Consider the following 27,756-nt stretch of genomic DNA (forward strand, 5'->3'; position numbering starts at 1 on the left):
TGCCAGATGACTTTTATCCCTAATTTCTCACAATTAGCTCCAATTTGCAAAACAAGAATGATAAGAGCGAGAGGCTGCGTGTTGGGAATAAGAAGAGGAAAACAGGAGAACCCACCATGGCGGAGTTGCCGGAAAGGGTTTTGTGTGAAAACTCAAGGTCCTTGGAAGCAAGTGCTGGCAAACAATGTGACTGGAAAGGTGACTTCCCTTGAGAGTGGTTTTGTTTCCAGCTGGGAAGCAAAAATGAGTTCTACATTGAAGGTGATAATGAATGGATGCATTTCATGCTGTGTGTGAGGAGATGGTGGATAGAGCTAAGCATCCCGGGCCAATAATTGGCCTTGAAGTTAGGCGGGATTTAAAACTAGTAGTTCTTAATGCCAGAGCAGGGGGTGTTCTAAGTCGCAAAACCTTGGAATTCGGTACTATTTCTGCCACTTGCTGCAAGTGAGATCCCTTCATGTGGGACAAATGGGTTGGCATGCATCTTAGGGGTGCTCCCTCTCTGGAAGGCCAAGGGTGGAGGCTCCAGGAGAAATACCAGTTGAGATAAGGGGCCCCTGACAGGAAGGGAGCTTGGTATTTCCCTGTCAAGGTGGAAGTCCGCTCAGGCAACTTGCTGAACTGCCCCCCGGGGCCGAGCTGCCCCCCTGGGCCTCTCCTATGGGAAAAGAGAAGCGGAGAGCAGTCCTGTGGTGAGGGACAAGCCAGGGATGGCTCACCATTCCTGCTTTCATGGTGGAATGGAAGATGGCCCCACAGGCTTCCCATGACGTCAGAGGCAGGGGTGTAAGAGGGTGCTGCACTGACAGGGGACACCAGGAGAGGTGGCTCAAGTGGACTGACCCATAGACTAGTCACTTGAAAATCTCTTTATTGATGTACTTTGTAAATACAGACAAGGGCACAAATTCTAAGTGAACATCTGCATGGATTTTCACAAGGTGAATGTGATCAGGTGTCGGCTCCCAGGAGCCAGAAACTGCATATTATCAGCACGGCCCCCACTCTTTCCTCTTCCAGTCAGCCCCCGCCCCTCCTTGGGGTCCTTCTGACTCCTAACACCCCAGGTGAGTTGGGCCCCCTTTTGTACATTAGAAAAAGGGATCAGACAGCACATGCTCTTTGGTGTCTGGCTTCCTTCACTCAACATTACGTTTGGAGATCTCTCCACTCTATGTGTGCAGTGGGTCTTATGGGACTGGTGAGTAACAGAAGTTACTAGAAATAGGACGAAGATGTGGTTAAGGTTCCTGCTTCTCAGAAGGAAAGGAGACGCCACAGCCCACCTGGAGGTAAGTTTTAAAAATAATAAAGCCAGGGCACCTGGGTGGCTCAGTTGGTTGAGCTACTGCCTTCGGCTCAGGTCATGATCCTGGAGTCCCGGGATCGAGTCCCACATCGGGCTCCCTGCTCGGTGGGGAGTCTGCTTCTCCCTCTGACCCTCTTCCCTCTCGTGCTCTCTGGCTCTCATTCTCTCTCTCTCAAATAAATAAATAAAATCTTTAAAAAAAATAAAGCCATTTCATGTTAGTTTTCTAATTTCATAATAGCAAGTTACCATGTAAACCTTGTTTTTATTTTTGAATCAAACACTTAGATAATATACCTTCAGGTGACTCGGGTTGACTGGCTCTTCTTGGAACAAAAGCATAACCGAGCTGTGGCTCTGGGTTTGCTGCTGCTGCTGCTGCTTTTTTTTTTTTTTTTTAAGATTTTATTTATTTATTCATGAGAGACAGAGAGAGAGGCAGAGGGAGAAGCAGGCTCCCAAGGAGCAGGGAGCCTGATGTGGGACTCGATCCCAGGACCCGGGGATCATGACCTGAACCGAAGGCAGATGCTTAACCATCTGAGCCACCCAGGCGCCCTGTGGATTTGCTTCTTACCTTGGTCAGGGAGCTGAGTTGCCATCCGTGGCTGAAGCCTGGCCTTCCAACCCCAGTGCCTGTGTCCATCGCCCAGGGCGATTAGGCAACGCGTCTGACACACAGTTCGTGTTGAATGGGGGCGAGATGTATTAGAAGAAAACCAGGGCTGACTAACTGAGGATTATATGCATTCATTATCTCATTATTCTCAGCTTATGCAAATTATAAATGTCGGAAGAGATTTAAAAATACTCCATTCATCAGCTTTTCACTGACTCAGGAACAAGGGGGAGATATGAGCACAAGATTTTTTCCCTGTTAACGTTTTTATCTGTTTTTCTTATAAAAGCACCACACATTTGTATCAGGAATATGAAAACCCAGTGATTATATGTGTATATAGATAAACATATATAAATTAGTTCCAGTTTATATATGTGTGTGTATCACACTTTTTAATTTGGGAACTAATTTCAAAGTGACAGAAAAGTTACAAGAGTGGTACAAAGAATTCCTACTTCTCTTTGCCCAGAGAACTGCATTCCTATTTAGCCAACTGCCCTAATAATGTCCTTGAGAGCGAAAGGATCCCATGTGGGGGATCCCTTAGGTGTTGTGTCTGATCAGCCTTCTGCCGTCTGCAATGCTTCCTCAGTCCCTCCTTGAACTGGTTACAGGCCACTTACTTTGCAGAATGTCCCTCGGTGAGTTGGTTCACAGTGTACTTGGGGTTTGATTTGGGTTATGCATCTCGAGCAGGAATATGACACAAGCTATGGTGTGTTTTATGGTGTGTGTTATTACGTGTTTTATGGTGTGTTTTTGCATTCCCTCCGACAGCACGTGCTGTCACCCATCGCCCATGACACACTGTGCCAATCCGTCCCCTCACTTCTGATGCTAACTTTGATCCCCTGGGTAAGGTGGTGTCTACAATTTCGTTCCACCATAAAATGGCCCGTGTTTCCTTTATAACTAGTAATTATTTTGTGAGGAGGTAACTCGAGCCAGATTCGACAATTTCTTCTTGTTGGTGTTCTATGAGGAATAGCTTCCTTCTTGCTATGTATATGTTAATTTATATCAGTGAGGACTTAGAGATTCCTATTTCATTTGATAGGGTATAATCTACCACCATTTTTTATTTCAGTGCTCAGGTCATCCCATGTTTGGCCAGTGGAAGCCCCTGCAAGCCAGCTTCCATGTCTTTTTCACATGTCCCATCATTCATTGTCTTTCCGGCAAGGTGTTTGAGGCCCATCTTGGGCTCAATTCCAGACTGGGCTGGAATCAGCTATTTCTCCAAACCTTGTTAAAGTAATATAAATATGAATAGAAACATAAATACACGTGTGTTGAAAATCACCTTTTCGTACCAACTACTCCAATTTCAATCCAACTCTGTAGAGTTCATTCCAGCCTTCTGTCTTTTCATAACCCCAAGGGTAAGAGAAGGTAAAAATTGAATTGCAGTATAAGAAGAGGGCCTACTGAAATGTTTATGGCCCTGGTTCTCATCTGTTGGAGAAGTTCACTCTGTCCTTGTGGCCTCAAGCTATTTCACACTCACATAATCCCGTCTTTGGCGGGGTTGCATTTGCCAAGGTTGCAGGTATAGGAAAACCCAAATTCTTGGCACCATCAGGATCCCCTAGAAAAGGTTGGTAAGATGGACCCTTTGTGTGATTCCAAATTGTGTTACATGCTGTTCGATGAACGAAGAGCACAATTATGTTTGAAATTTTACAAACTGGAACAGGTATTCATCCCAAACAAATGATCGCCCTTTGGCATGTTTAAAGAGGCTTACTTCTCAAATGCCCCTTGAAGCTGGTTAGTCTTGTTTACTAACGAGTGATTACAGGGAAAAAAAAGAAATACTCATTAATCATAAGTTCCTTGAATACCTAACATCATGGATGTGTTTTACTGGCCTACTTTGAGACCAAAGCACTTGCTAAATACCAAATTACTAGACCCCCCATTTTACAGATCATGAAATTGAGGTCAAAATTAAGTTTGGTGGCTTGCCCCTCTCGGCAGGAAGGGGTTGAGGGGACCTGACCCCGGGCACTGTGGCCCCACGGGCTCTGCACTTAGCTGTCACGTTCAACTGCCCACAGGAAATTGTGGGAGATTGTGTCATCTGAAAAACCATACCTATTCTGCATCGTGGTAATAGATATGCCTCGTGACCAAAATGAAGCCGAGACAATTACCTAGGGCATCGAGAACGAACCACCCCATTTCCCCTGATCCTCCAGCCTCCTTCGTGGGGTCCAGGCTGTGGAGTTTTCAGGGTAGAGGTGAGGGTGGGAGGCGGGGGCAGAATGAAAGCAGGGAGGCTCAGTGACCAGCTTTGCCCTTCACTTTGCCTTGTTTAGAGCTGTCAGATTCAGGCCCCGGGCGATATGTATTCGAACTAAATCTATTGCTTGTTAAAACTGCCCCCCAAAGAGTGAGAGAGATGGTCTGTGCTCCCTCTGCACACACCACCAGACCCGTGAGTTGTACACTCAAGTGGCTTGTCACCCTGAAAGCGGCTGATGATGAGAAAGCCCGATGTGTGCTACGAGCTGCCCTTGTCTCCCCCAAACCCCCTCCCACGGTGGGTGCGCAGCGGGACGGAACAGCCGGAAGAAGACTCCAGACCTTGACTCTGAGCTTGATTTGTGTTTCAGATTGCTGGGCTGACCGATCCCCACTTCATGAAGCTGCGGCCCAGGGGCGCTTACTGGCCCTGAAAACTTTAATTGCACAGGTAGGTAAACCAGAGACGTGCTCCTTTGTGCTTCTGCTATAATCGGCATCGTGCTTTTGGAGCTTTGGCTGGGGCAGAAGTCTTGCTCACCCCATTTGGGGGCCCGCACGGCCAGTCTAGGTGTACATATACTCATTTTTTTTTTTTTTTGCCCAGCACCGTCTCCCCGTTCTGGGCCTGCCTTCACCCCAGAGGCAGTTTCCCTGTGACGGGGGCAGCAGATGCCTTCACATTTTTCTTGCATTAACTCACCCTATCCTCTCCCCTTGTGCCTAACAACAGCCCTGAAATTGCATTCGTCAGCTATTACCACATAACAAATGACCTCAAAAACACAGTGGCTTAAAACAACAAGCACAGATTTGCGTGCTTTCTGTGCGCCAAGGGGCAGCCTGGCTGGGTGGTTGTGGCTCGGAGTCTCTTGCAGGCAGCCAAGTACCAGCCAGGGCCACAGTTACCTCACAGCTTGAGGGGGGAGGATCTGCTTCCAACCTCACTCATGTACTTGTGGTCTGGCTTTAACTCCTTGCACAAGGGCCTCTCCACAGGACTGTGCCATGAGATGGCAGCCAGCTTCCCCCAGAGAGAGCACGAGAGAGTGCCTAAGAAGCAAGTCTTAGTATAACCTAATCGCCAAAGTGATGTCCCATCACTTCTGTCATATTCTATTCATTAGATGGGAGTCAGGGAATCCAGCCCACACTCAAGGGGACGAGAGTACACGGTGAGCCAAAACCAGGAATCAGGGATCACCGGGAGCCATTTTAGAGACTCCCTACCCGGATGATACAGTATCTCAAGAGCAAACATTACAATAGGTTGACATGGGTAAATCTTACTCCTTTGGGAAGATTTATTAAAGTCTTAGTTATTAAGACTACTTTATTTTTATTGATGACTATATCCCTAGCACCTTGAACAATGAATAACGGCTTACTAAATATTTGTCAAATGAGTGAACGAAAGTGTACATGCTCCATTTACTTTGTTTTAGTATCTACATGTGTATAGAGGAGGTGATTTATTACATCTTTTTTCCACATTCTAGCTACCACCGAACCTTGCTTCCTTATCATTTTAAATTTAAACAGCTGGGCACACTGTTCTGTGTGTGTGCGCGTGACGCACACACACACATATGCACGCACGCACACCTTTTTTTTTGGCTTCCTCTTTCATGAGTTGGGTTACTTCTTAAGAAAGTAGAGGCAATGGGGCGCCTGGGTGGCTCGGTCGTTAAGTGTCTGCCTGCGGCTCAGGTCATGGTCCCAGGGTCCTGGGATCGAGCCCCGCATCGGGCTCCCTGCTCGGCGGGGAGCCTGCTTCTCCCTCTCCCACTCCCCCCTGCTTGTGTTCCCTCTCTCGCTGTGTCTCTCTCTGTCAAATAAATAAATAAAATCTTAAAAAAAAAGTAGAGGCAAAAGGAAAACAGTACTGCCCAGTAATGATCAAGTGGATTTTGTACTTGATTTTTATCATTTGCTTATTTATTTTTAAGCACTTAAAATTTGATCTGATTATTTTTAATATGAAATATATTCACATAGTTCGAAAATAAAGTGATATTAAAAGGTGAAAAGTCTTGCATCCACCTCCTCCCTCTCAGCCCCACACCTCAACACTTCTATTGGTATTTTTTTTAAGTAGGCTCCACACCCAGCATGGAGCCCAATGTGGGGCTTGAACTCACAACCCTAAGATCAAGACCTGAGCTGAAATCAAGAGTCAGACGCTTAGCCAACTGAGCCACCCAGGCGCCCGTTATTAGTATTTTTTTTAAATAAACTTTTAACTTTGGAATAATTTTAAAGAAGAGTTGTGAGGGGCGCCTGAGTGGCTCAGTTGGTTAAGCGACTGCCTTCGGCTCAGGTCATGATCCTGGAGTCCTGGGATCGAGTCCCACATCAGGCTCCCTGCTCGGCAGGGAGTCTGCTTCTCCCTCTGACCCTCTTCCCTCTTGTGCTTTCTATCTCTCATTCTCTCTCTCTCTGAAATAAATAAATAAATAAATAAATAAATAAATAAATAAATAAATAAAAAAAATCTTAAAAAAAAAAAAAGAGTTGTGAAGAGTGCAGGCAGTTCCCGCATACATGTCACCCAGCTTCCCCTGGTGCTAATATCATACATAAGCATGTACTTCAGTCAACATTAATATTGGTACAATAGTGTTAACTAAACTACAGGCTATTGGAGTTACACCCGTTTTTCCACAGAGTCCTTTTTCTCTCCCAGGCTCTGATCCAGGATCCCACATTGCCTTTAGTACTTCATTATTTTTATTTTATTATTTTTTAAGATTTTATTTATTTATTTGAGAGAGAGAGAGTGAGAGCATGAGAGGGGAGAGGGTCAGAGGGAGAAGCAGGCTTCCTGCTGAGCAGGGAGCCTGATGTGGGGCTCGATCCCAGGACCCTGGGACCATGACCTGAGCCGAAGGCAGACGCTTAACCAACTGAGTCCCCCAGGTGCCCCTTTTTATTTTTAACTATACTCCATAAGCATGTTGGTTTCTGTAAACCAGTGTGCTTAAATGTGTGAGGAGTGTTCTTCAGAGAGAAGTTCAGCTTTTTCACAGCGCATGCCCACTTCTTCACCCTCACACCTTCGTGAAAAATGTTTTATTCCATTTTATTTTTTACTTTATTTCACATACAGTGGGGTGGAGTAAAGCATTAAACCAGGCATCAGGAGCTCCTGATTCTCAGAGTCATCTGGCTGTCATCGACTGCTGGGGAGCCTTAAGTCTTATTAATAATTTGAACTTTCTGCCTCTCCATTTCCTCGTGCACAATGGAGGCCATTCACTCTAGATGGTCTTTCAGGCCGGTCCAGCATTACACATGCAGAAATGCAGGGATTCTGACAGTTTGCAAGCCAGATGCAAGTTTTTTTTCTAGTGCACTGCTGCCACCTTGTGGACTAGCCTGTTTTTCTTATTTTCTTAAAAGGAAATCCTTTTAAGAAAATAAAAACAGTGGCTCAGTTGGTTAAGCGACTGCCTTCGGATCAGGTCATGATCCTGGAGTCCCAGGATCGAGTCCCACATCGGGCTCCCTGCTCAGCGGGGAGTCTGCTTCTCCCTCTGACCCTACCCCCTCTCATGCTCTCTATCTCATTCTCCCTCTCAAATAAATAAATAAAACTTAAAAAAAAAAAGGAAATCCTATATAGGCAAAGGACAAGATTTTTCTAATTGTATTAAATACCCGATTTGAAATCTATAGCACAGCTCTCGAGTAATGACATCATATTCAGGACACGAGAGTGGACAGGACCAAGGAGGCATAGAGAGGCCCTAAGATGAAGGGACCGGCAGTCTTGGGCATCAAGGGAGGTCTGGCAGGAGACGGTGGGGGTTTGGGGTTTGGGGTTCAGGGTCACGCACTAGGTTTTGGAAGCTTTCAACTAGCCAGTGAGGAGGCAGGAAATCAGAAGCAGAACTGGGCTGGGAAGGACTGGCAGGGACCTCACTCATTTCCCAGACAGAAAGTGGTCACCGTGGGGCGGGATGGGGTGGGGGGAATGGTAAGGGCCAAGTTGTGAAAATCAAGGCATGAGGTCAGAGTTGGCCAACAGCTACGCTGATCTTGTCATCTGTCACATGGACTCCGAGACGAGGAAGGTGGAGGGTGGCAGGAAGAGGAGGGGGACGTGCTAGGACTGGGCTGGGATGAGGGTTGGGCCGCAGCGGAGTTGCGGCCCCCAGCAGTGCTGCTGCTGTGGCACACGCATCCTAGGAGATCCGTGTGCCTTGACTATATATTCTGAAGTCCCGGAGTGGCTGCCATTGCTATCGCTAATGCAGCATTTAACCCCTTCTCTCCAAATTCTAGGGTGTCAACGTGAACCTCGTGACCATTAACCGGGTCTCTTCGCTCCACGAGGCGTGCCTTGGAGGCCACGTAGCCTGCGCTAAAGCCTTATTGGAAAAGGGCGCACACGTGAGTCCCGCTCCCTCCCCCCCCCCCCCCCCCCCCCGCGACTCTGCCCAGGTGCACCTGCTAGCGTCTACAGAGATGCTACCTTCCAGATGGCGCACCCCCTGGGGGTGTAGGCAGGTCTGGCCCTGTCTGCGTGCACATTCCTGAGCCACTGACACACTGCGGGTCCCTCCCCTCTTCAGCCTCTGTGCCCGTGGGCGAACATTCCAATGAGGTAATTCACAGGAATCTTTGAAAATTGTGATGCTGAGTTTCAAAAGAGCAACTGGAACTGAAGTTATCTGAAAACCGATCTGGGGAAATTGATTGGGAAACATTGGAAAGAACACAAATTAAACGAACAACAACAGAAACACTCTTAATGCAACGCCCTAAACTGTTATCCTTGAGCAAAATCATCCCATGAGCTTTTAGTAAATAATACGTTGAAAAAATCCAACAGAATTAACTTTATCTTATTTTAAAATTCTACCCTTATTTCTCTTTTTCTTTTGTATATTTATTTTTATGTTATTTTTTAACTCCAGTGCAGTTAACATACAGCGTTATATTAGTTTCAGGTGTACAATATGGTGATTCAGCACTGCCACACATCACCCAATATTCTTAGTTGAAGGCTAAGGAGTGGCTGAGGTGCTGTGTGTAATAAAGATATCACAATAGAATTGTAAAATTAAAACTTGAAAATCTCAGTGACGTTTACTTAGTTGCCAGCTATCATTTTGTTGCTAATTTAAAAAAAATATTTTATTTATTTATTAGAGAGAGAGAGAGAGAGAGCACAAGCAGGGGGAGCAGCAGGCAGAGGGAGAAGTAGGCTCCCCGCTGAGCAGGGAGCCCGACGTGGGGCTTGATCCTAAGACCCTGAGATCATGACCTGAGCCAAAGGGCAGACGCTTAACCAACTGAGCCACCCAGGCGCCCCGCTAATTTTGGTTTTTAAATTCAGTCCCTGTGTTCTTTGTTTCATGAGCTGCAATGTTTTTAAGTGCTTACGAGAGATTTTCTTAGCATTTTATGTGGAAGTTGGGTTTCTACATGTAGAACTGAATATGAAAGTCTTTCTTGGGCAAAGCAATCAATGTTCCTGATACCATAGTGGTTGTGTATTTTTATTAGGTTACCACTTAGTCAATTCACATGTAACGATGAGGGTGAGGTTAGGTGTGGGCCATTTCCTTTTTTTTAAAGATTTATTTATTGATTTATCTATTTATTTTAGGTGGGGGGAGGGGCAGAGGGAGAGGGAGAGAAAGAAACCCAAGCAGACTCTGTGATGAGTGCAATGCGGGGCTCGATCTCATGACCCTGAGACCATGACGTGAGCCCAAACCAAGAGTCAGATGCTTAACCGACTGCACCAGCCAGGTGCCCCAGAGGGCCCTTTCCTTCTGTTGGTGGAAAAGAGCAAACAACATCGGGCTGTAGAGGAGTGTGTGCTGGTACAATGCTGGGAGGTTTTGTGGAGGGCAAAGAAAAGAGTAAGACATGGTCCCTTGGTTGTGGCAATCTTCTGAGGGAAGAGTTGGTAAATATTGTATTATTTAACATTTAAATCAGAAGGAGAGAAAGAATCAAAGAACGTTGGTCCATCAGTAGAAAATTCCTCACAATTGGCAGCCCTCTGGGTGCCTCAAATTCAGTGCATCCGAAACTGTGCTTAGGATGTTCTTCCCTCGGGGACCGGCCCGCCTCTGGCCCGCCCAGTCTCCAAGACCCGGCGAGACACAGCCCCGCTTTCCCACCTTCCAAACCTGGGCTCAGCCTGGATCTTCCCTCTCCCCTGCTAACTAATCCCCACAGCCTGCTCATTTTACTTCCGAAATACTTCTCAAGTCGCTACTCTCTTTTGTCTTGCTCCTAGAGTGATCTAAAGCTCCCATTACTGTATCAAAATCATCTCTGTCCGTGTGGGTCTTCCCTGATAGAATTCAACCGACCCTGGAGAGGCAATTTTCTTCCGTGCCTTTGCTGCTGAAACACTGGCACCTAATAGGTGCTGAATAAATGTTTGCTGAGAAACTTAGGAAATCAAAGTTGAAGGCTTTGGGACTGAGGATGAGGATGATTCTCAGTAAAAACAAATCAAATGAAACCAGCCCCACCAAATCTTTTTCAGGAAAAATGTAAATAGGTTAGAAATCGCTAGACTATATGAATTCACACACATTTTGCCCTGTCCTTGTCTGTCTCTGCTGCCTTAGCATCTCCTCTTTAACTTTCCAATTTAACAGGGGCTATCCTGGCACTGTGGAGAAATACCTTTTGTTGTTTCTTTTTTTTTTTTCAGATTTTATTTATTTGAGAGAGAGAGAGAGAGAGAGAATGAACGGGGGGAGGGGCAGAGGGAGAGGGACAAGCAGACTCCTGGCTGAGCAGGGAGCCATACACTGGGCTTGATCTCAAGACCCTGAGATCACGACCTGAGCCGAAATCAGACGCTTAACCGACTGAGCCACCCAGGCGCTCCCTTTTTTTGGTTTCTGAAACAAGAAAATTTAGGATCCTGATTATCACAAGCATATATCCTCAGTTGTTAAGGCAAATGGTTTGACATCAAGCCTTCATTGTCCTCCATTTCAATCCTGTCAGAGGCTCTCCACCCGAATGCCTTGGTTCCCTGATGTTCATTCCAATCTATTGCTAATACTCAAAGATGCCTCCCACATCCTTGGAAGGCAGCGAGGGTGGTTGGAGACACCTTGTTGATGGCTATTTTCTTTGTGTGTTTGGCTTGATCACAATCTCTTTGGGAGTCACTGCCAGCACATGCGGTGTGTATGGATTATAGTAGAGCAGCAAGGAAATTTGTGGCAAGAAAGACAGAACTGGGGGGGGGGATTGCTGAGGAGACTTTTTTTTTTTTTTTTGCAAGCACAGATTTGGGGACCTGGTTTCTCCAGCATTTTTGGTTCCTGCCATGTTTGTTCATGATTGGGAGCGGGAGTCAGATCCTTATTAATGGAAAGTGAAAATAATTGTTGTTGCAAATGCTTAAATGCTTACTGGGCACCAGGCAATGTTCTAAGTGTTTAACATGTAGCAACTCAGTTGATCCACCCAATAACCTCATGAGGTAGATTCTTTTATGATCCTCACTTAAGGAAACTGAGGCACAGAAAGTTAGTATTCCGACCAAGATCTCTGAACAGATAGAAGAGAGGGCGCTGGGATTTGAACCCAACCAAGCTAATGATTCCAGAAGCCATGTTCTTAACCACCAAGTAGGACAACCCCTCAATGATTAGGAGGCTCCTAAGAGGCTCTGGAATACCCATGAATACATTTGAAAAGCTTTCTCCCATTTTGCCCCACTTGCGATGTTACTTATAGGTAAGACTTGACAGGCTACTGGTATCTAAAAAACGTAATTAAGTGTAATGATGTAGCGTTCCCTTGCTCATTCACCGGCCTGGGAAATTCCTCCAGGCAGATGCACAGGAGTACACGCGTGGAAACGGTGAGAGAAAAATGGCAAATCCTCTGGGTCTCTTTGCTCACCGTTAGGTCAACGGAGTGACGGTTCACGGGGCCACGCCCCTGTTCAATGCGTGCCGGAGCGGCAGTGCTGCGTGTGTCAACGTGCTGCTGGAGTTTGGAGCCAAGGCCCAGCCGGAGGTGCACTTGGCTTCACCCATCCACGAGGCAGTCAAGAGAGGTAACGGGGCCATCCCATTGCGCATGCTGCATTGGTGGGCTCACTCCGATCTGCACGAGTCAGCGGTGCAGGGGTCACCGTGTAAGGAACACCCAGACCTTCGACCGGTAGGCTGTGTGTTGCTTAGAATCCCAGAGCTGCAACTTCAGAGCGCCCGAATCTTCAGGAAGTACCGGTGGGGCATGCAACCGCCCTTCTTGGGCCCTGGGAACAGCTTTCTGTCTCAGGTGTCAAATTTCCTAGGGAGTCAGTCTCTCGGCAGCCCTTTCTCGAAGCTCTTTGCTGGTGTTTTGGGGGCAGCTGGCCCGGTCAAGCCTGCGGGGGTGACTTCCATGAGTCGTACTTTTTGCTTATGTCTCTGTCTTTACTAGAGAAGAACAGCTCTTCTCCCGAAGCCCATAAAACATCAGCCACTAAAATAAATTATGAAAGCGTCTGAAAGCCAAGGCTGATGATGGGAACCCTAATGGAAGATTAAATGTAACTGTCCACGGCAAGCAATATACTCTTTCGAGATGAGCTGCTGACTTCATGGTCATTAGTTATTGCAAAAAGTTGCAACTTTAAAAAGCATGGCATTAGAAACCTTGAAGTTGATTCTAGCCTCCTGTATTCTCAGTTACTTTTGAAATGAGGGAAGAGAGTAAAGTGAAGGTCTTTAAAAACTCTATGCACCGGCTAGACATGAACAAGAAGATAGCACTGAAAGGCCAAGGCCATTTGTCAAAGGTCACACCGATAGAGCAACATTTCTGTTTACTCAGTGGTGGAATTATTCTCTTATATTGAGATAAGAAATAAAATGGGGAAGTTAGAACACTTTAGAACAGTGATCTTTGCTGGTCTAATTGGGGATGCAAGTCTTTATTTCCAAAGGCAATAATGAAAGATTTGCACCGGGTTAATAAACATTGTCACTTGGTAATTTTTTTTTTTTTTGCAGCAGATTATTTTGTTTCCTGTGCTTTTATTTTTTTCCCCGTGTTTTAACAGTTGAAGTAAAATTAACGCACAGTACTATGTTAGTTTCAGATGTACAAAACAGTGATTCCACACTTCCATACATCACCCGGTGCTCATCCCAAGTGTATTGCCTGTTTCCCCCAGCCCCCCACTCCCCTCCCCTCTGGCAACTGGCAGTTTGTTCTCTGTGTTTGAGTCTGGTTTTTTTTTTTTTTTTGTCTTTTTTTTTCCGTTTGTGGATTACTTTAAATGAAACAAAAGACCCAAATCTCAATATATCTATGGTTTTGATGTCTTATACATATTTAATAAACATTTATTAATAACTGATGCTGGTCATTTTCCAAACTCCAAGTACATCCTTTAAGTTGAAGGGAAATGGTCTACTTTGGAAATGATCTAAAAGTCTTTAAAAACTTTTTTTAAGGTTGATTTGAAGTAAAAGTTCATCTGTTTGTTGCATTTCCATCCAAACATTTAAAAATGGATAAATATTGGGAATGGTTTGAATTACTGAAGTAATTCTGCAATACTTGGATGGTTTTATATTGGAGTGTTTGGTATCTATGTGCCTACAAAATATATACATGCTTATCATAAACACATCAATTCATGTGTCTATGTATTTTTTTCTGTATCTATAAGCATGTTAGGGACCAACATCCACAGAATGGAAGAATAAATAGCAAATTCATTATTTTAGATGCTGTTATATTAGTGCTAATCATTTATATATTAACTTTGTAAAACTTCTGTGAGTACTTAAATTTAACTCAGACCAGGCTCAGTTTCTTCTGCAAAGAAAAAGAAAAAAAATTAAAAGGACAGGAATTATTTAAAAATGTTTATTAGATACCCTGTATTTACCGGGCAGTTTTAGGTACTGACTAGATATTTTTTCTGGATTTTTTTAAACCTCTCCCAACAGAGTAGGTCAGTCTGAGTCCATGCTTTGACATATGGATGCTATAATCCCAGTATAATATTTAATTATGTGAACAAATAGTTTGGATCCATAGGATCCTCATTTGTACATTTTAATGCATATTTTTACTTAATTGAGCATTTGTGATAAATCAACCAGGTTTGAGAAGAAGCTTGCTTTTATGTTATCTTATTAAAAAAGATTAGTGAAGTGATGGTAAGATTTTTTTTTAAGAAAACTCTTAAATCTTCAAAGAGAACAGACTCTTTATAAACTCCCATCAATTCCTCAGAAGTATTTGGTCCTGATCAAATCATTCGTATGCTGCAAATTAATCAAGTCTATTCATTGGGCAGCCTCTCCAAGACCAATGCTTGTCTACATACTTCTTGTTAGCCACTGAATTTGAAGGTGCAGTTCAATATATCCTATATTTGAGGATTTGAAAGTGCAGTTCAATATATTCTATATTCGAGGCTTTTTATTCTCAGAGGTGTCTTCCAGGTTAACCAAAATAAGGAGGTGAGACCATACATGGATGAAGAAGAGAATGAGAGATTTGTAGTGGAGAGGGATCAGGGCTGGGCCTTGCATTTGAGCGCTGGCTTTTCAGGGTAATAATAGGATGAGTCGTTCACCCCTCTGCATCTTGCAACCTCTATTTATAAACTGGTGGCTTCACTGTAAAGAGTGATTTCAGCTGTGCTCCTTGGCGCCCTTAGTCTAGTTGGAAGTACCTCAAGGGCTGCAAAGAGGAATTTAAGTGGGGAAGTATGGGCGTGCTTTTCTTTTTAATGGTTTTGATTTTGGAGTTTTCTAAGATTTCTCTCCCCCCAAACCCCCCAATTTTTTTCGGCTTAAAAAAAATCTAGGTTATTTCTAAAGCCCATTCCAGATAAGCAATTCTGTAGTTCTATAAATAGTCAATATTTCCCTTACTTGAGTAAGGTTATCTTTTTTTCCCACCAGGTCATAGAGAGTGCATGGAGATCCTGCTGGCAAATAACGTTAACATTGACCAAGAACTGCCTCAACTTGGAACTCCCCTGTATGTGGCCTGCACCTACCAGAGGGTAGACTGTGTGAAGAAACTTCTAGAATTAGGTAACTTCCAGAAATCTTTTTATGAGAGGAACCTATTAACTTTGTTGGTTTTCCATGGCTTTAAAGACAAAGTTCTTGGGCGCCTGGGTGGCTCAGATGGTTAAGCGTCTGCCTTCGGCTCAGGTCATGATCCCAAAGTCCTGGAATCAGTCCCGTGTGAGGCTCCCTGCTCAGTGAGTAGCCTGCTTCTCCCTCTGCCTCTCTCTCTGTCTCTTATGAATAAATAAATAAAATCTTTAAAAAAAAAAACTAAAGACAAAGTTCTTGTCAGACTGGACAAAATTCTGACAGTATTTGATGTTTGAATGCTTGAAACAGAACTTTTCCAGAGAAATGAATGTCTACTTCCTTTGATATCAGCTCCATTTACCTGGTATGGTTCTCCTTGGTGGTTTCAAGAGAGAGCAAGAGTCTCTTTCCCATAAGTGCTAGTGGGAAAAAAAAATTTTATTTCATTGGCTCTTTTTGAGTCACATGCCTATCTCTGAGCCAATATAGTGGCCAGAGGAGTACAATGCACTGATTGGCTTAGGCCTAGATTTCAGTCTGCACTGAAGTTGTTGGGCTTCACTGGAAACACATGAACTGGGAACCACAGGGGATGGTTCCCCAGAGGGAAATCTAGGTGTGGTTATCAGGTAGATGCCCAATAGCAAAAATAACAGACATTTGCCATAGACTCCTTTAGATCAGTCCTGCTAAGATCCTTAGTAACCTTTTTATTTTTATTTTTTATTATTTTTTAAAAAAGATTTTAAAATTTATTTGAGAGAGAGAGAGGTGAGGGGAGGGGCAGAGGAAGAGGGAGAGAGAGAGAATCTCAAGCAGACTCTCCTCTGAGCATGGAGCCCGACGCCGGGCTCGATTCCATGACCCTGAGATCATGACCTGAGCCAAAATCAAGAGTCGGATCCTTAACCGACTGAGTCACCCGGGTGCCCCCTTAGTAAACTTCTTAGTTCTAAAAGGCATAACAGAAACTGGGAGTCCAGGGAAAAGTAGAATGTCTTGAACTATTATTTGGTTAAAGGTTCCCCAAACATAGCTACTGACATAAAGGTAGAGTCTATACTATGAATCTTTAAATCAGAATTTTTATCTCTAAGATTTTTTTCTTTTTCATCCCCCATCATTTACTACTCCCTGTAGTAGTTCAGAAACCTTTTTTTTTTTTTTTGAGCCCAGAATAAGAGAAATGCTAAAGAAACTTCACTTTCCCCTTTGCCAAAAACCAAAATAATAATTCTGAGTAAAAGGAGCTGCAAATATTTAATTTTGTTCATCACACAGTTCATACGGGAAAGCAAGTAACATATTTTATTTTATTTTATTTATTTTTTTAAAGATTTTATTTATTTATTTGACAGAGAGAGACACAGCGAGAGAGGGAACACAAGCAGGGGGTGGGAGAGGGAGAAGCAGGCTTCCCGCTGAGCAGGGAGCCCGATGTGGGGCTTGATCCCAGGATCCTGGGATCGTGACCTGAGCTGAAGGCAGACGCTTAACGACTGAGCCACCCAGGCGCCCCGCAAGTAACATATTTTAAATGACTAAAAATATCTTTCTTCGCTTTTCTCATCATAATAGTTTGTGGCGGTCTGAGTAGCCATTGCTGAGGTTCTGGGCTTAAGTCGTGTATTTCCAAAGATCTGTCAAGCACGTCATGACATTGCAGATACCTTTGCAGATATCTCCAGCTACTGTATTTGCAGCTCCTGGTATTTCCACGGTAACGTTTCGCCTTGGCTTGTGGTCATCTGCTTTTCTTCAGGAGCCAGTGTGGACCGCGGGCAACGTCTGGACACTCCCCTGCATGCGGCGGCGAGGCAGTCCAGCGTGGAAGTCATCCACCTGCTAGCCGACTACGGGGCTCCCCTAAAGCGCAGGAACGCCAGGGGCAAAAGCGCGCTGGATCTGGCCGCCCCCAACAGCAGCGTGGAGCAGGCACTCCTGCTCCGGGAAGGTAAGGAAGGGCTGGGTGGGCCTTTCTCCTCCATAAGCACATCGGCTCTCTCTCCTTCCTGTCTTATCTCTGGACTGTCTCACCTTTGGCCTTTTCTCCGTTTAATTGGGTGTGTGGCAGGCAACAGGTGTCACTTGCGTCGCCGCCGAGATTTTATAGGCTGTATCTATTCACTTATCACAGAAGGGCATTTATATGGCTGGTATGTCCCTGTGGATTTTCTGTAACGAGAAAATAATCGAAGAACTTGGTTTTCACCATGAGGAGCTTGAACTGCTGCATCTGTCCTGGCGTAAGCATGCAACTGAGTAGACCAAAACTCTGCTTTGTCATATTCGGGGGAATTAGCGATACTTGGGCTAGAGGCTGTAGGGTGGACACAGAGTGCGTATTTCGGACATGGGACTAAACGGCGAAGTTGCTTGCCAGATCGGTTTCTCCAGATCAGGGAGTAGGTGGATCTGTGCCCCCCATTGCCTCGCTCCCATTTCCACCACGGGCTAATGGAGCTACAGATGCCAGAGGAGAGAAGGCAAGTCTCTAAAATGCTCTGTATTCCAGATTCAGAGGCGAGCCATGCTAAGTCCATACAGAAAGAGAACATCTGAGCCTATACTGATCATTTGTATGCTTGGGAGACTCTTAAAAAATAATAGTAATTATTCAGCATTATGCATGTGTCAGGTACTGAGCTAAATTTGAAAAGTAGATGAATCTCCCTGAATTGTGAAAACTTAAAAGCAGGGAGAACTTCAGAGTAACTGATGCTAGCCCAGTTGCAAATGGGAAAAGAGCAGCATAAAGATACTGGCTTGAAGAAGGTCATATGTATGACTCCTCAGAAGAACTAGGATTCCAGCCAAGCAGTCTGACCCCGGAACACGCACTCTTAATGTTATGCTGGCCCAATCCTGAACCTTCTGAAACAGTTTCTGGGGGAGAAGGGTTTTACTTTACTCACCAGTTCCATTTTATGAGACCACCCTCAAGTCTTCTATACCTTCCAAGTGGAAAGCTTGGTTCAATAATTGTAGGCATACTTTCTAGGTCAGTGCTTCCTGAGTTCTGCCGTGAGTACAAATCACCTGGGGGGTCTCATTAAAATGCAGATTTGGATCCAGGAGTTCTGTGGTGGGGTCTAGACTCAGCACACCCACCGGGTTCCCAGGTGCTGCTGCTGCAGCAAAAATGTTTCCAGGTCCAGGATTTAGATTTATTTATTTTTTATATTGTTTCATACAAGCTCATTTTCTTTTTTTCTATTTATTTATTTTTATTATTATGTTATATTAATCACCATACATTACATTATTAGTTTTTGATGTAGTGTTCCATGATTCATTGTTTGCATATAACACCCAGTGCTCCATTCAGTACGTGCCCTCCTTAATACCCATCACCAGGCTAACCCACCCTCCCACCCCGCCTCCCCTCTAGAACCCTCAGTTTGTTTTTCAGAGTCCATCATCTCTCATGGTTCATCTCCCCCTCCGATTTCCCCCCTTCATTCTTCCCCTCCTGCTATCTTCTTCTTTTTTTTTAACATATAATATATTATTTGTTTCAGAGGTACAGATCTGTGATTCAACAGTCTTGCACAATTCACCGTGCTCACCATAGCACATACCCTCCCCAATGTCTATCACCCAGCCACCCCATCCCTCCCACCCCCCACCACTCCAGCAACCCTCAGTTTGTTTCCTGAGATTAAGAATTCCTCATATCAGTGAGGTCATATGATACATGTCTTCCTCTGATTGACTTACTTCACTCAGCATAACACCCTCCAGTTCCATCCATGTTGTTGCAAACGGCAAGATTTCATTCCTTTTGATGGCTGCATAATATTCCATTATACACACACACACACACACACACACACACACACACACACACACACACACCACATCTTCTTTATCCATTCGTCTGTTGATGGACATCTTGGCTCTTTCCACAGTTTGGCTATGGTGGACATTGCTGCTATAAACATCGGGGTGCACGTACCCCTTTGGATCCCTACATTTGTATCTTTGGGGTAAATACCCAGTAGTGCAATTGCTGGATCGTAGGGTAGCTCTATTTTCAACTGTTTCAGGAAACTCCATACTGTTTTCCAGAGTGGTTGCACCAGCTTGCATTCCCACCAACAGTGTAGGAGGGTTCCCCTTTCTCCGCATCCCCGCCAACATCTGTCGTTTCCTGACTTGTTAATTTTAGCCATTCTGACTGGTGTGAGGTGATATCTCACTGAGGTTTGGATTTGGATTTCCCCGATGCTGAGTGATGTTGAGCACTTTTTCATGTGTCTGTTGGCCATTTGGATGTCTTCTTTGGAAAAATGTCTGTTCATGTCTTCTGCCCATTTCTTGATTGGATCATTTGTTCTTTGGGTGTTGAGTTTAAGAAGTTCTTTATGGATTTTGGATACTAGCCCTTTATCTGATAGGTCATTTGCAAATATCTTCTCCCACTCTGTCAGTTGTCTTTTGGTTTTGTTGACTGTTTCCTTTGCTGTGCAAAAGCTTTTTATCTTGATGAGGTCCCAATAGTTCATTTTTGCCCTTGCTTCCCTTGCCTTTGTTGAGGTTTCTAGGAAGAAGTTGCTGTGGCTGAGGTCGAAGAGGTTGCTACCTGTGTTCTCCTTTAGGATTTTGATGACTCCTGTCTCACGTTTAGGTCTTTCAACCATTTGGAGTCTATTTTTGTGTGTGGTGTAAGGAAATGGTCCAGTTTCATTCTTCTGCATGTGGCTGTCCAATTTTCCCAACACCATTTGTTGAAGAGACTGTCTTTTTTCCATTGGACATTCTTTCCTGCTTTGTCGAAGATGAGTTGACCATAGAGTTGAGGGTCCATTTCTGGGCTCTCTCTTCTCTTCCATTGATCTATGTGTCTGTTTTTGTGCCAGTACCATACTGTCTTGATGATGACAGCTTTGTAATAGAGCTTGAAGCCTGGAATTGTGATGCCGCCAGCTTTGCTTTTCTTTTTCAACATTCCTCTGGCTATTCGGGGTCTTTTCTGGTTCCATACAAATTTTAGGATTATTTGTTCCATTTCTTTGAAAAAAGTTGATGGTATTTTGATAGGGATTGCATTGAATGTGTAGATTGCTCTAGGTAGCATTGACATCTTCACGATATTTGTTCTTCCAATCCATGAGCATGGAATGTTTTTCCATTTCTTTGTGTCTTCCTCAATTTCTTTCATTAGTATTTTATAGTATTCTGAGTACAGAATCTTTGCCTCTTTGGTTAGATTTATTCCTAGGTATCTTACGGTTTTGGGTGCCACTGTAAATGGGATCGACTCCTTAATTTCTCTTTCTTCTGTCTTATTGGCGTATAGGAATGCCACTGATTTCTGTGCATTGATTTTATATCCTGCCATGTTACTGAATTCCTGTATGAGTTCTAGCAGTTTTGGGGTGGAGTCTTTTGGGTTTTCCACATAAAGTATCATCATCTGCAAAGAGTGAGAGTTTGACTTCTTTGTCGATTTGGATGCCTTTTATTTCTTTTTGTTGTCTGATTGCTGTGGCTAGGACTTCTAATACTGTGTTGAACAGCAGTGGTGATAGTGGACATCCCTGCCGTGTTCCTGACCTTAGGGGGAAAGCTCTCAGTTTTTCCCCATTGAGGATGATATTTGCTGTGGGTTTTTCATAGATGGCTTTTATGATATTGAGGTATGTACCCTCTATCCCTATCCTCTGAAGAGTTCTGATCAAGAAAGGATGCTGTACTTTGTCAAATGCTTTTTCTGCATCTATTGAGAGGATCATATGATTCTTGTTCTTTCTTTTATTAATGTATTGTGTCACATTGATTGATTTGCGGATGTTGAACCAACCTTGCAGCCCAGGGATAAATCCCACTTGGTCGTGGTGAATACTCCTTTTAATGTACTGTTGGATCCTATTGGCTAGTATTTTGGTGAGAATTTTTGCATCCATGTTCATCAGGGATATTGGTCTGTCATTCTCCTTTTTGATGGGGTCTTTGGTTTGGGGATCAAGGTAATGGTGGCCTCATAAAATGAGTTTGGAAGTTTTCCTTCCATTTCTATTTTTTGGAACAGTTTCAGAAGAATAGGTATTAATTCTTCTTGAAATGTTTGGTAGAATTCCCCTGGGAAGCCATCTGGCCCTGGGCTTTTGTTTGTTGGGAGATTTTTGATGACTGCTTCAATTTCCTTAGTGGTTATAGGTCTGTTCAGGTTTTCTATTTCCTCCTGGTTCAGTTTTGGTAGTTGTTACATCTCTAGGAATGCATCCATTTCTTCCAGATGATCTAATTTGCTGGCATATAGTTGCTCATAATATGTTCTTATAATTGTTTGTATTTCTTCGGTGTTGGTTGTGAACGCTCCTCTTTCATTCATGATTTTATTTATTTGGGTCATTTCTCTTTTCTTTTTGATAAGTCTGGCCAGGGGTTTATCAATCTTGTTAATTCTTTCAAAGAACCCAGCTCCTAGTTTCGTTGATCTGTTCTACTGTTCTTTGGGTTTCTATTTCATTGATTTCTGCTCTGATCTTTATTATTTCTCTTCTCCTGCCGGGTTTAGGCTTTATTTGCTGTTCTTTCTCCAGCTCCTTTAGGTGTAGGGTTAGGTTGTGTATTTGAGACCTTTCTTGTTTCTTGAGAAAGGAATGTACTGCTGTATACTTCCCTCTTAGGACTGCGTTTGCTGCATCCCAAAGATTTTGAACTGTTGTGTTTTCATTTTCATTGGTTTCCATGAATTTTTTTAATTCTTCTTTAATTTCCTGGTTGACCTGTTCATTCTTTAGTAGGACGCTCTTTAGCCTCCATGCATTTGAGTTCTTTCCAACTTTCCTCTTGTGATCGAGTTCTAGTTTCAAAGCATTGTGGTCTGAAAATATGCAGGGAATGATCCCAATCTTTTGGTACCGGTTGAGACCTGAATTGTGACCTAGGATGTGATCTATTCTGGAGAATGTTCCATGGGCACTAGAGAAGAATGTGTATTCTGTTGCTTTGGGTGTTCTGAATATATCTGTGAAGTCCATTTGGTCCAGTGTGTCATTTAAAGTCTTTATTTCCTTGTTGATCTTTTGCTTAGATGATCTGTCCATTTCAGTGGGGGGGGGTGTTAAGTCCCCCCTATTATTGTATTGTTGTCAATGTGTTTCTTTGCTTTTGTTATTAAGTGCCTTATGTAATTGGCTGCTCCCATGTTAGGGCCATAGATATTTACAGTTGTTAGATCTTCTTGTTGGACAGACCCTTTAAGTAGGATATAGTGTCTTTCCTCATCTCTTATTACCATCTTTGGTTTAAAATCTAATTTGTCTGATATAAGGATTGCCACCCCAGCTTTCTTTTGGTGTCCATTAGCATGGTAAATTGTTTTCCACTCCCTCATTTTCAATCTGGGGGTGTCTTTGGGTCTAAAATGAGTCTCTTGCAGACAGCATATCTATGGGTCTTGTTTTTTTATCCAATCTCATAGCCCGTGACTTTTGATTGGGGCATTTAGCCCATTTACATTCAGGGTAACTATTGAAAGATATGAATTTAGTGCCACTGTATTGCCTGTAAGGTGACTGTTACTGTATATTGTCTGTGTTCCTTTCTGGTCTATGCTACTTTTAGGCTCTCTCTTTCCTTAGAGGACCCCTTTCAATATTTCTTGGAGGGCTGGTTTTGTGTTTGCAAATTCCTTTAGTTTTTGTTTGTCCTGGAAGCTTTTTATCTCTCCTTCTATTTTCAATGACAGCCTAGCTGGATAGAGTATTCTTGGCTGCATATTTTTCTCATTTAGTGCTCTGAAGATATCATGCCAGTCCTTCCTGGCCTGCTAGGTCTCTGTGGATAGGTCTGTTGTGAATCTAATGTTTCTACCATTGTAGGTTACAGATCTCTTCTCCCGAGCTGCTTTCAGGATTTTCTCTTTGTCTCTGAGACTCGTAAGTTTTACTATTAGATGTTGGGGTGTTGACCTATTTTTATTGATTTTGAGAGGGGTTCTCTGTGCCTCCTGGATTTTGATGCCTGTTTCCTTCCCCACATTAGGGAAGTTCTCTGCTATAATTTGCTCCAATATACCTTCTACCCCTCTCTCTCTTTCTTCTTCTTCTGGGATCCCAGTTATTCTAATGTTGTCTCGTCTTATGATATTGCTTATCTTCTCAAATTCCGCCCTTGTGATCCAGTAGTTGTTTATCTCTCTTTTTCTCAGCTTCTTTATTTTCTATCATTTGGTCTTCTATATCACTAATTCTCTCTTCTGCCTCATTTATCCTAGCAGTTAGAGCCTCCATTTTTGATTGCACCTCATTAATAGCCTTTTTGATTTCGACTTGTTTAGATTTTAGTTCTTTTACTTCTCCAGAAAGGGTTTTCTAATAACTTCCATGGTTTTTTCAAGCCCAGCTAGTATCTTTAAAATCATCATTCTGAACTCTAGTTCCGACATCTTACTAATGTCCATATTGATTAGGTCCCTGGCAGTTGGTACTGCCTCTTGTTCTTTTTTTTGAGGTGATTTTTTTCCATCTTGTCATTTTGTCCAGAGGAGAATAGATGAATGACAGAAGAAAATGCTAACAGGGTAACATTGTCCCCAGAAAATATACACTAAAGAAATCAGAAAAGACATGAAACCGGGGGAAAAGAAAGGGAAAGAAAGAAAAAAAAAAAAAAGGAAAAGATAAAAACAAACAAAAACAAAACAAAACAAAAACAGAATATGATCAAATATGATCAGGCTGGTGCATAGATCAGTGCCACACACTAGATTTTGGGTGTATTTTTGTCTGTTAGAAGAAAGTGCCTCCCAAAATTTTAAAGAAAGAAAAACTTATATATGTACAAAAATAAGGGTTAATATGAGGAAGGGATGGAATATGACTGTAAAGATGAAAATTATAAGATTTTATAAAAGAAATTGATAAGATGAGAAGTTGGTTGAAAAAAGAAAGAAGAGGATTTAAAAAAAAAAGGGGGAGAGAATGTGATCAGGGAGGAGACTAGAAGAAAGCCATACCCTAGAGATTTAGGGTATATTTTGATCTGTTAGAAGAAACTGTATCTCAAAATGTTAAAGAGAGAACAACTTATGTATATATATATACCAAAAATAAGGGTAACTACTATGAAAGGATAGAATATGACTCTAAAAATGAAAAATAAAAAGTATTTTTTAAAAAAGGATTGATAAGATGTTGGTTGAAAAAGGGAAAAAGAAAAATTCCAAAAAAAAGTTAAAAAAATTAACTTTGAAAGACTAAAGAATCATGGGAAAAAAGCCATGGATTCTACGTGCAGTATTCCCTTAGCGCTGGAGTTCTCCCATTCTCATTGATCGGTAAACTTGGTCTTGGCTGGCTGTTCATGCTGATCTTCTGGGGGAGGGGCCTGTTGCCGTGGTTCCCAAATGTCTTTGCCGGAGGCGGAATTGCCCCGCCCTTGTCGGTCGGGGCTAAGCAAGCTGCTCGGGTTTGCTCTCGGGAGCTTTTGTTCCCTGCAAGCTTTCCGTTCAGCTTTGGAGGACGACAGTGAAAATGGTGGCCTCCCAATCTCCGGCCGGAGGAGCCGAGAACTCGGGGCCCCGCTCCTCAGTGCGCCCCCAGAGAAAAGCAGTCAATCCCGTCTCCCCGGTCTCCGGCCGCACTCCGTGCTCACCCGGCCTGTGACCGAGCGTTTCTATCTCTGGCACCCGACCCCGTGTGGAGTCTCCAAACCCAGCAGATCCCCGCGGTGCGCTCCCGCGCCGCTCCTCCCGGGGGAGGAAGGGGACTCTCCCCGGCTCTGCCGCTTGTTGGGTCCCTGCTGGAGGAGCAGTGGTCCGACTGGGCCGCGGATCACAGTTTATGGCCACCCCGAGCTGAGAGCCCGTGCCTCGGCTCCGTCTCTGCAGCCGGCTTCCCCGCTCCGATCCCTGGGAGCTCTGCCGCACTCAGGCACCCCCGGTCTTTCTGTGACCCCGAGGGTCCTGAGACCACACTGTCCCACGAGGGTCCCACCCCCCGCTTAGCCACTGGAGTGATGTCCCTCAGCGGAGCCGACTTCTCAAAGTTCCGATTTTGTGCTCCGCGGCTCTAGCACTTGCCAGAAGCAGTGGACGGAGGCCCCCTCCCCCGCCGTCTATCCTCCCGAATATCGCCTCGGATTCACTTCTCCGCACTCCTACCTTCCAGAAAGTGGTCGCTTTTCTGTTCAGAGAGTTGTTGCTATTCTTTTCTTCGATCTCCTGTTGAGTTCGTAGGTGTTCAGAATGGTTTGATCCCTATCCAGCTGAATTCCTGGGACCAGATGAAATCCAGGTCTCCTACACCTTTGCCATCTTGCTCCGCCCCCTGATTTAGATTTCTTCTAAGCGACTTCTTCTGTCTTCTGTTGTCATAAATACAGCTGCTTCCTCCAGAAGGGTGAACACCAGCTCTGTCAGAGTTCACTCTGGTATCTGAGCTTCTGTAGGCCAACTAGACAGTCCGTCTGCGTTACTGTTTGCCAGAAGAGCTTTAGTTGGGTGACAGGTAGAGATGCTTTCCATTCTTGCTTCCCAAGATTTTAACCGAGGGCAATTATTTGCTCTTTCTATCACATGGACGCTCCTCGGAAACATCAAATCAAATGTGACCTGGCTATTTGCATAGGTAGTGTGCCATTTCTCATGGGGTGTAGGATCCTGTTACATTAGGATTTTCTTGACAAGAGCAACCTTGTGTCGTCCAGTAACCACACAGGTCTACTTGAAGAGATCTTTACCGAGACAGTCAGGTTAGGGAATAATGGGACATTACAAATGCCTCGGTATAACTAGTGTTCCAGCCCAAACCTCATTTGTCCTACTCAACCCTATTTTGGCTCCCCGTACTTTCCTTCAGCCACTCATAGCCATGGGTGTGATGACTCTATGAGCCTCCTTGAGACTGAGGTTCCGGGCATAATGGGGGTTAAGCGACTTGGGTCCTTTCTCTAGATCCTCTATTGACCTGGGAGCCTGGCGCAAATGGAGGGCCCCTCCTAATAGGACTTGGGACCCAGCCAGCACCACCTTGTGAGCAGCTAGAGCCAGGAGGTCTAGGAGGCCTCTGTGACCATACAGACCCCCAACACCCACTCGGCAGTTGGCCCTTGCTTGGCAGCTCTGTCTCAGGCTCCTGCCTGCTCAGTGGTTCCATTCAGGTTTTCTTCTCAGCCAGTATTATCACATTCATTGGCACGTACAGTGCATGAATGGAGTGCATTCCCTTTATTTATTTTTCAAATTTTTAATTTAAATGCAATTTAATTAACACATAGTGTATTACTAGTTTCAGAGGTAGACTTCAGTGATTCATCAGTTGCATACAACACCTAGTGCTCATTCCATCCCGTGCCCTCCTTAATGCCCATCTCCCATTTGCCCTCTCCCCCCACCCACCTCCCCTCCAGCAACCCTCAGTTTGTTCCCTAGAGTTAAGAGTCTCATGGCTTGCCTCCCTCTCTGTTTTCGTCTTATTTTATTTTTCCTTCCCTTCCCCTATTTTCATCTGTTTTGTTTCTTAAGTTCCACATATGAGTGAAATCATATGGTGTTTGTCTTTCTCTGATGGACTTATTTCGCTTAGCATAATATTACCCTCTAGTTCCATCCATGTCGTTGCAAATGGCAAGATTTCCTTCTTTCGGATGACTGAGTAGTATTCTGTTGTATACATACACCACATCTTCTTTATCCATTCCTCTGTCGGTGGACATCTGGGCTCTTTCCATAGTTTGGCTACTGTGGACATGAAGTGAATTCCCTTTAGGCCTCACGCTTCATTCCTGGCTTGCCTCTGGTTAGCTTCACTCTTCAATATCACTAGTACAATTACATTTAGAGGGTCAACTTAAATGTGTCCCCACCCGGGGGGGCAAACTGGGGTCCCTGTGTGTATTTAATGTCTGCTCCATCACTCTGTAATCCATGTAGAGATTCAGCCTCTCGTAAGCTTGTAGAACATTTCAGCCTCTTCTAGTCCTCTGGTCTCCCCTTCTTCCCCACCCCCACTGCCACGAGCTTCACACATTTTAATTTTTTCCCCAGGCCCACCTGCTCTTTCCCAGCTCTGCCGCCTGTGTGTTCGGAAGTGCTTGGGTCGAGCATGTCATCAAACCGTCCATGAACTCCATCTGCCGGAGCTGCTGGAAAGATTCCTGCTATACCGGTAGCCCCAGCTGGCCGTGGGAAGATACTTGGAAATAAGCAGGTTGTTGCCTGCTGTATCCAGGGTACCTAGTGTAGATGCCCAACCAGTAGACTCTGACTATCTTCGAATGAGCTAAGGCAGTTAGTGTAGGTCCCCGATGAACTGGAACACTTGAGGAGTGGAAACTCCTGGTTAATGCTCTTATTAACCAAGGGGCAACCAGGAGCCTTTTTGTCTTTAGCTTTTGTTGTTAAGGAACTTAAAATTTCTGTGAAGGGGAGTGAAAATAATCTATGTTTGAAGATTCACGATCTTTAATTATCTAAGGGTCAATGTTCGGAATATCATGCAGACACATAAATCTGGGTGAATAAAATTATGATGAGTGTACATAATTCAAGATGTGTTCCTGATTTAGTT

At 44.1% G+C, this 27,756-nt stretch overlaps 1 protein-coding gene across 1 annotated transcript; it reads left to right on the forward strand.

The window, feature by feature from the left end:
• Positions 1–116: 116 nt before the first annotated feature.
• Positions 117–27,756, forward strand: ASB11 (ankyrin repeat and SOCS box containing 11). Its single transcript, XM_088028581.1, has 7 exons — positions 117–198; positions 4,553–4,632; positions 8,469–8,576; positions 12,084–12,234; positions 15,092–15,226; positions 16,998–17,189; positions 27,234–27,756. Exons 1-7 carry the CDS (start codon positions 117–119, stop codon positions 27,356–27,358), a joined length of 873 nt encoding a protein of 290 aa, XP_087884707.1. The 3' UTR covers positions 27,359–27,756.

The sequence above is a fragment of the Eumetopias jubatus genome, unplaced genomic scaffold, assembly GCF_037043125.1.
Source record: "Eumetopias jubatus isolate StellerSeaLion01/CBP00866 unplaced genomic scaffold, mEumJub1_p1.0 scaffold_11, whole genome shotgun sequence".
Classification (NCBI taxonomy): Eukaryota; Metazoa; Chordata; class Mammalia; order Carnivora; family Otariidae; genus Eumetopias; species Eumetopias jubatus.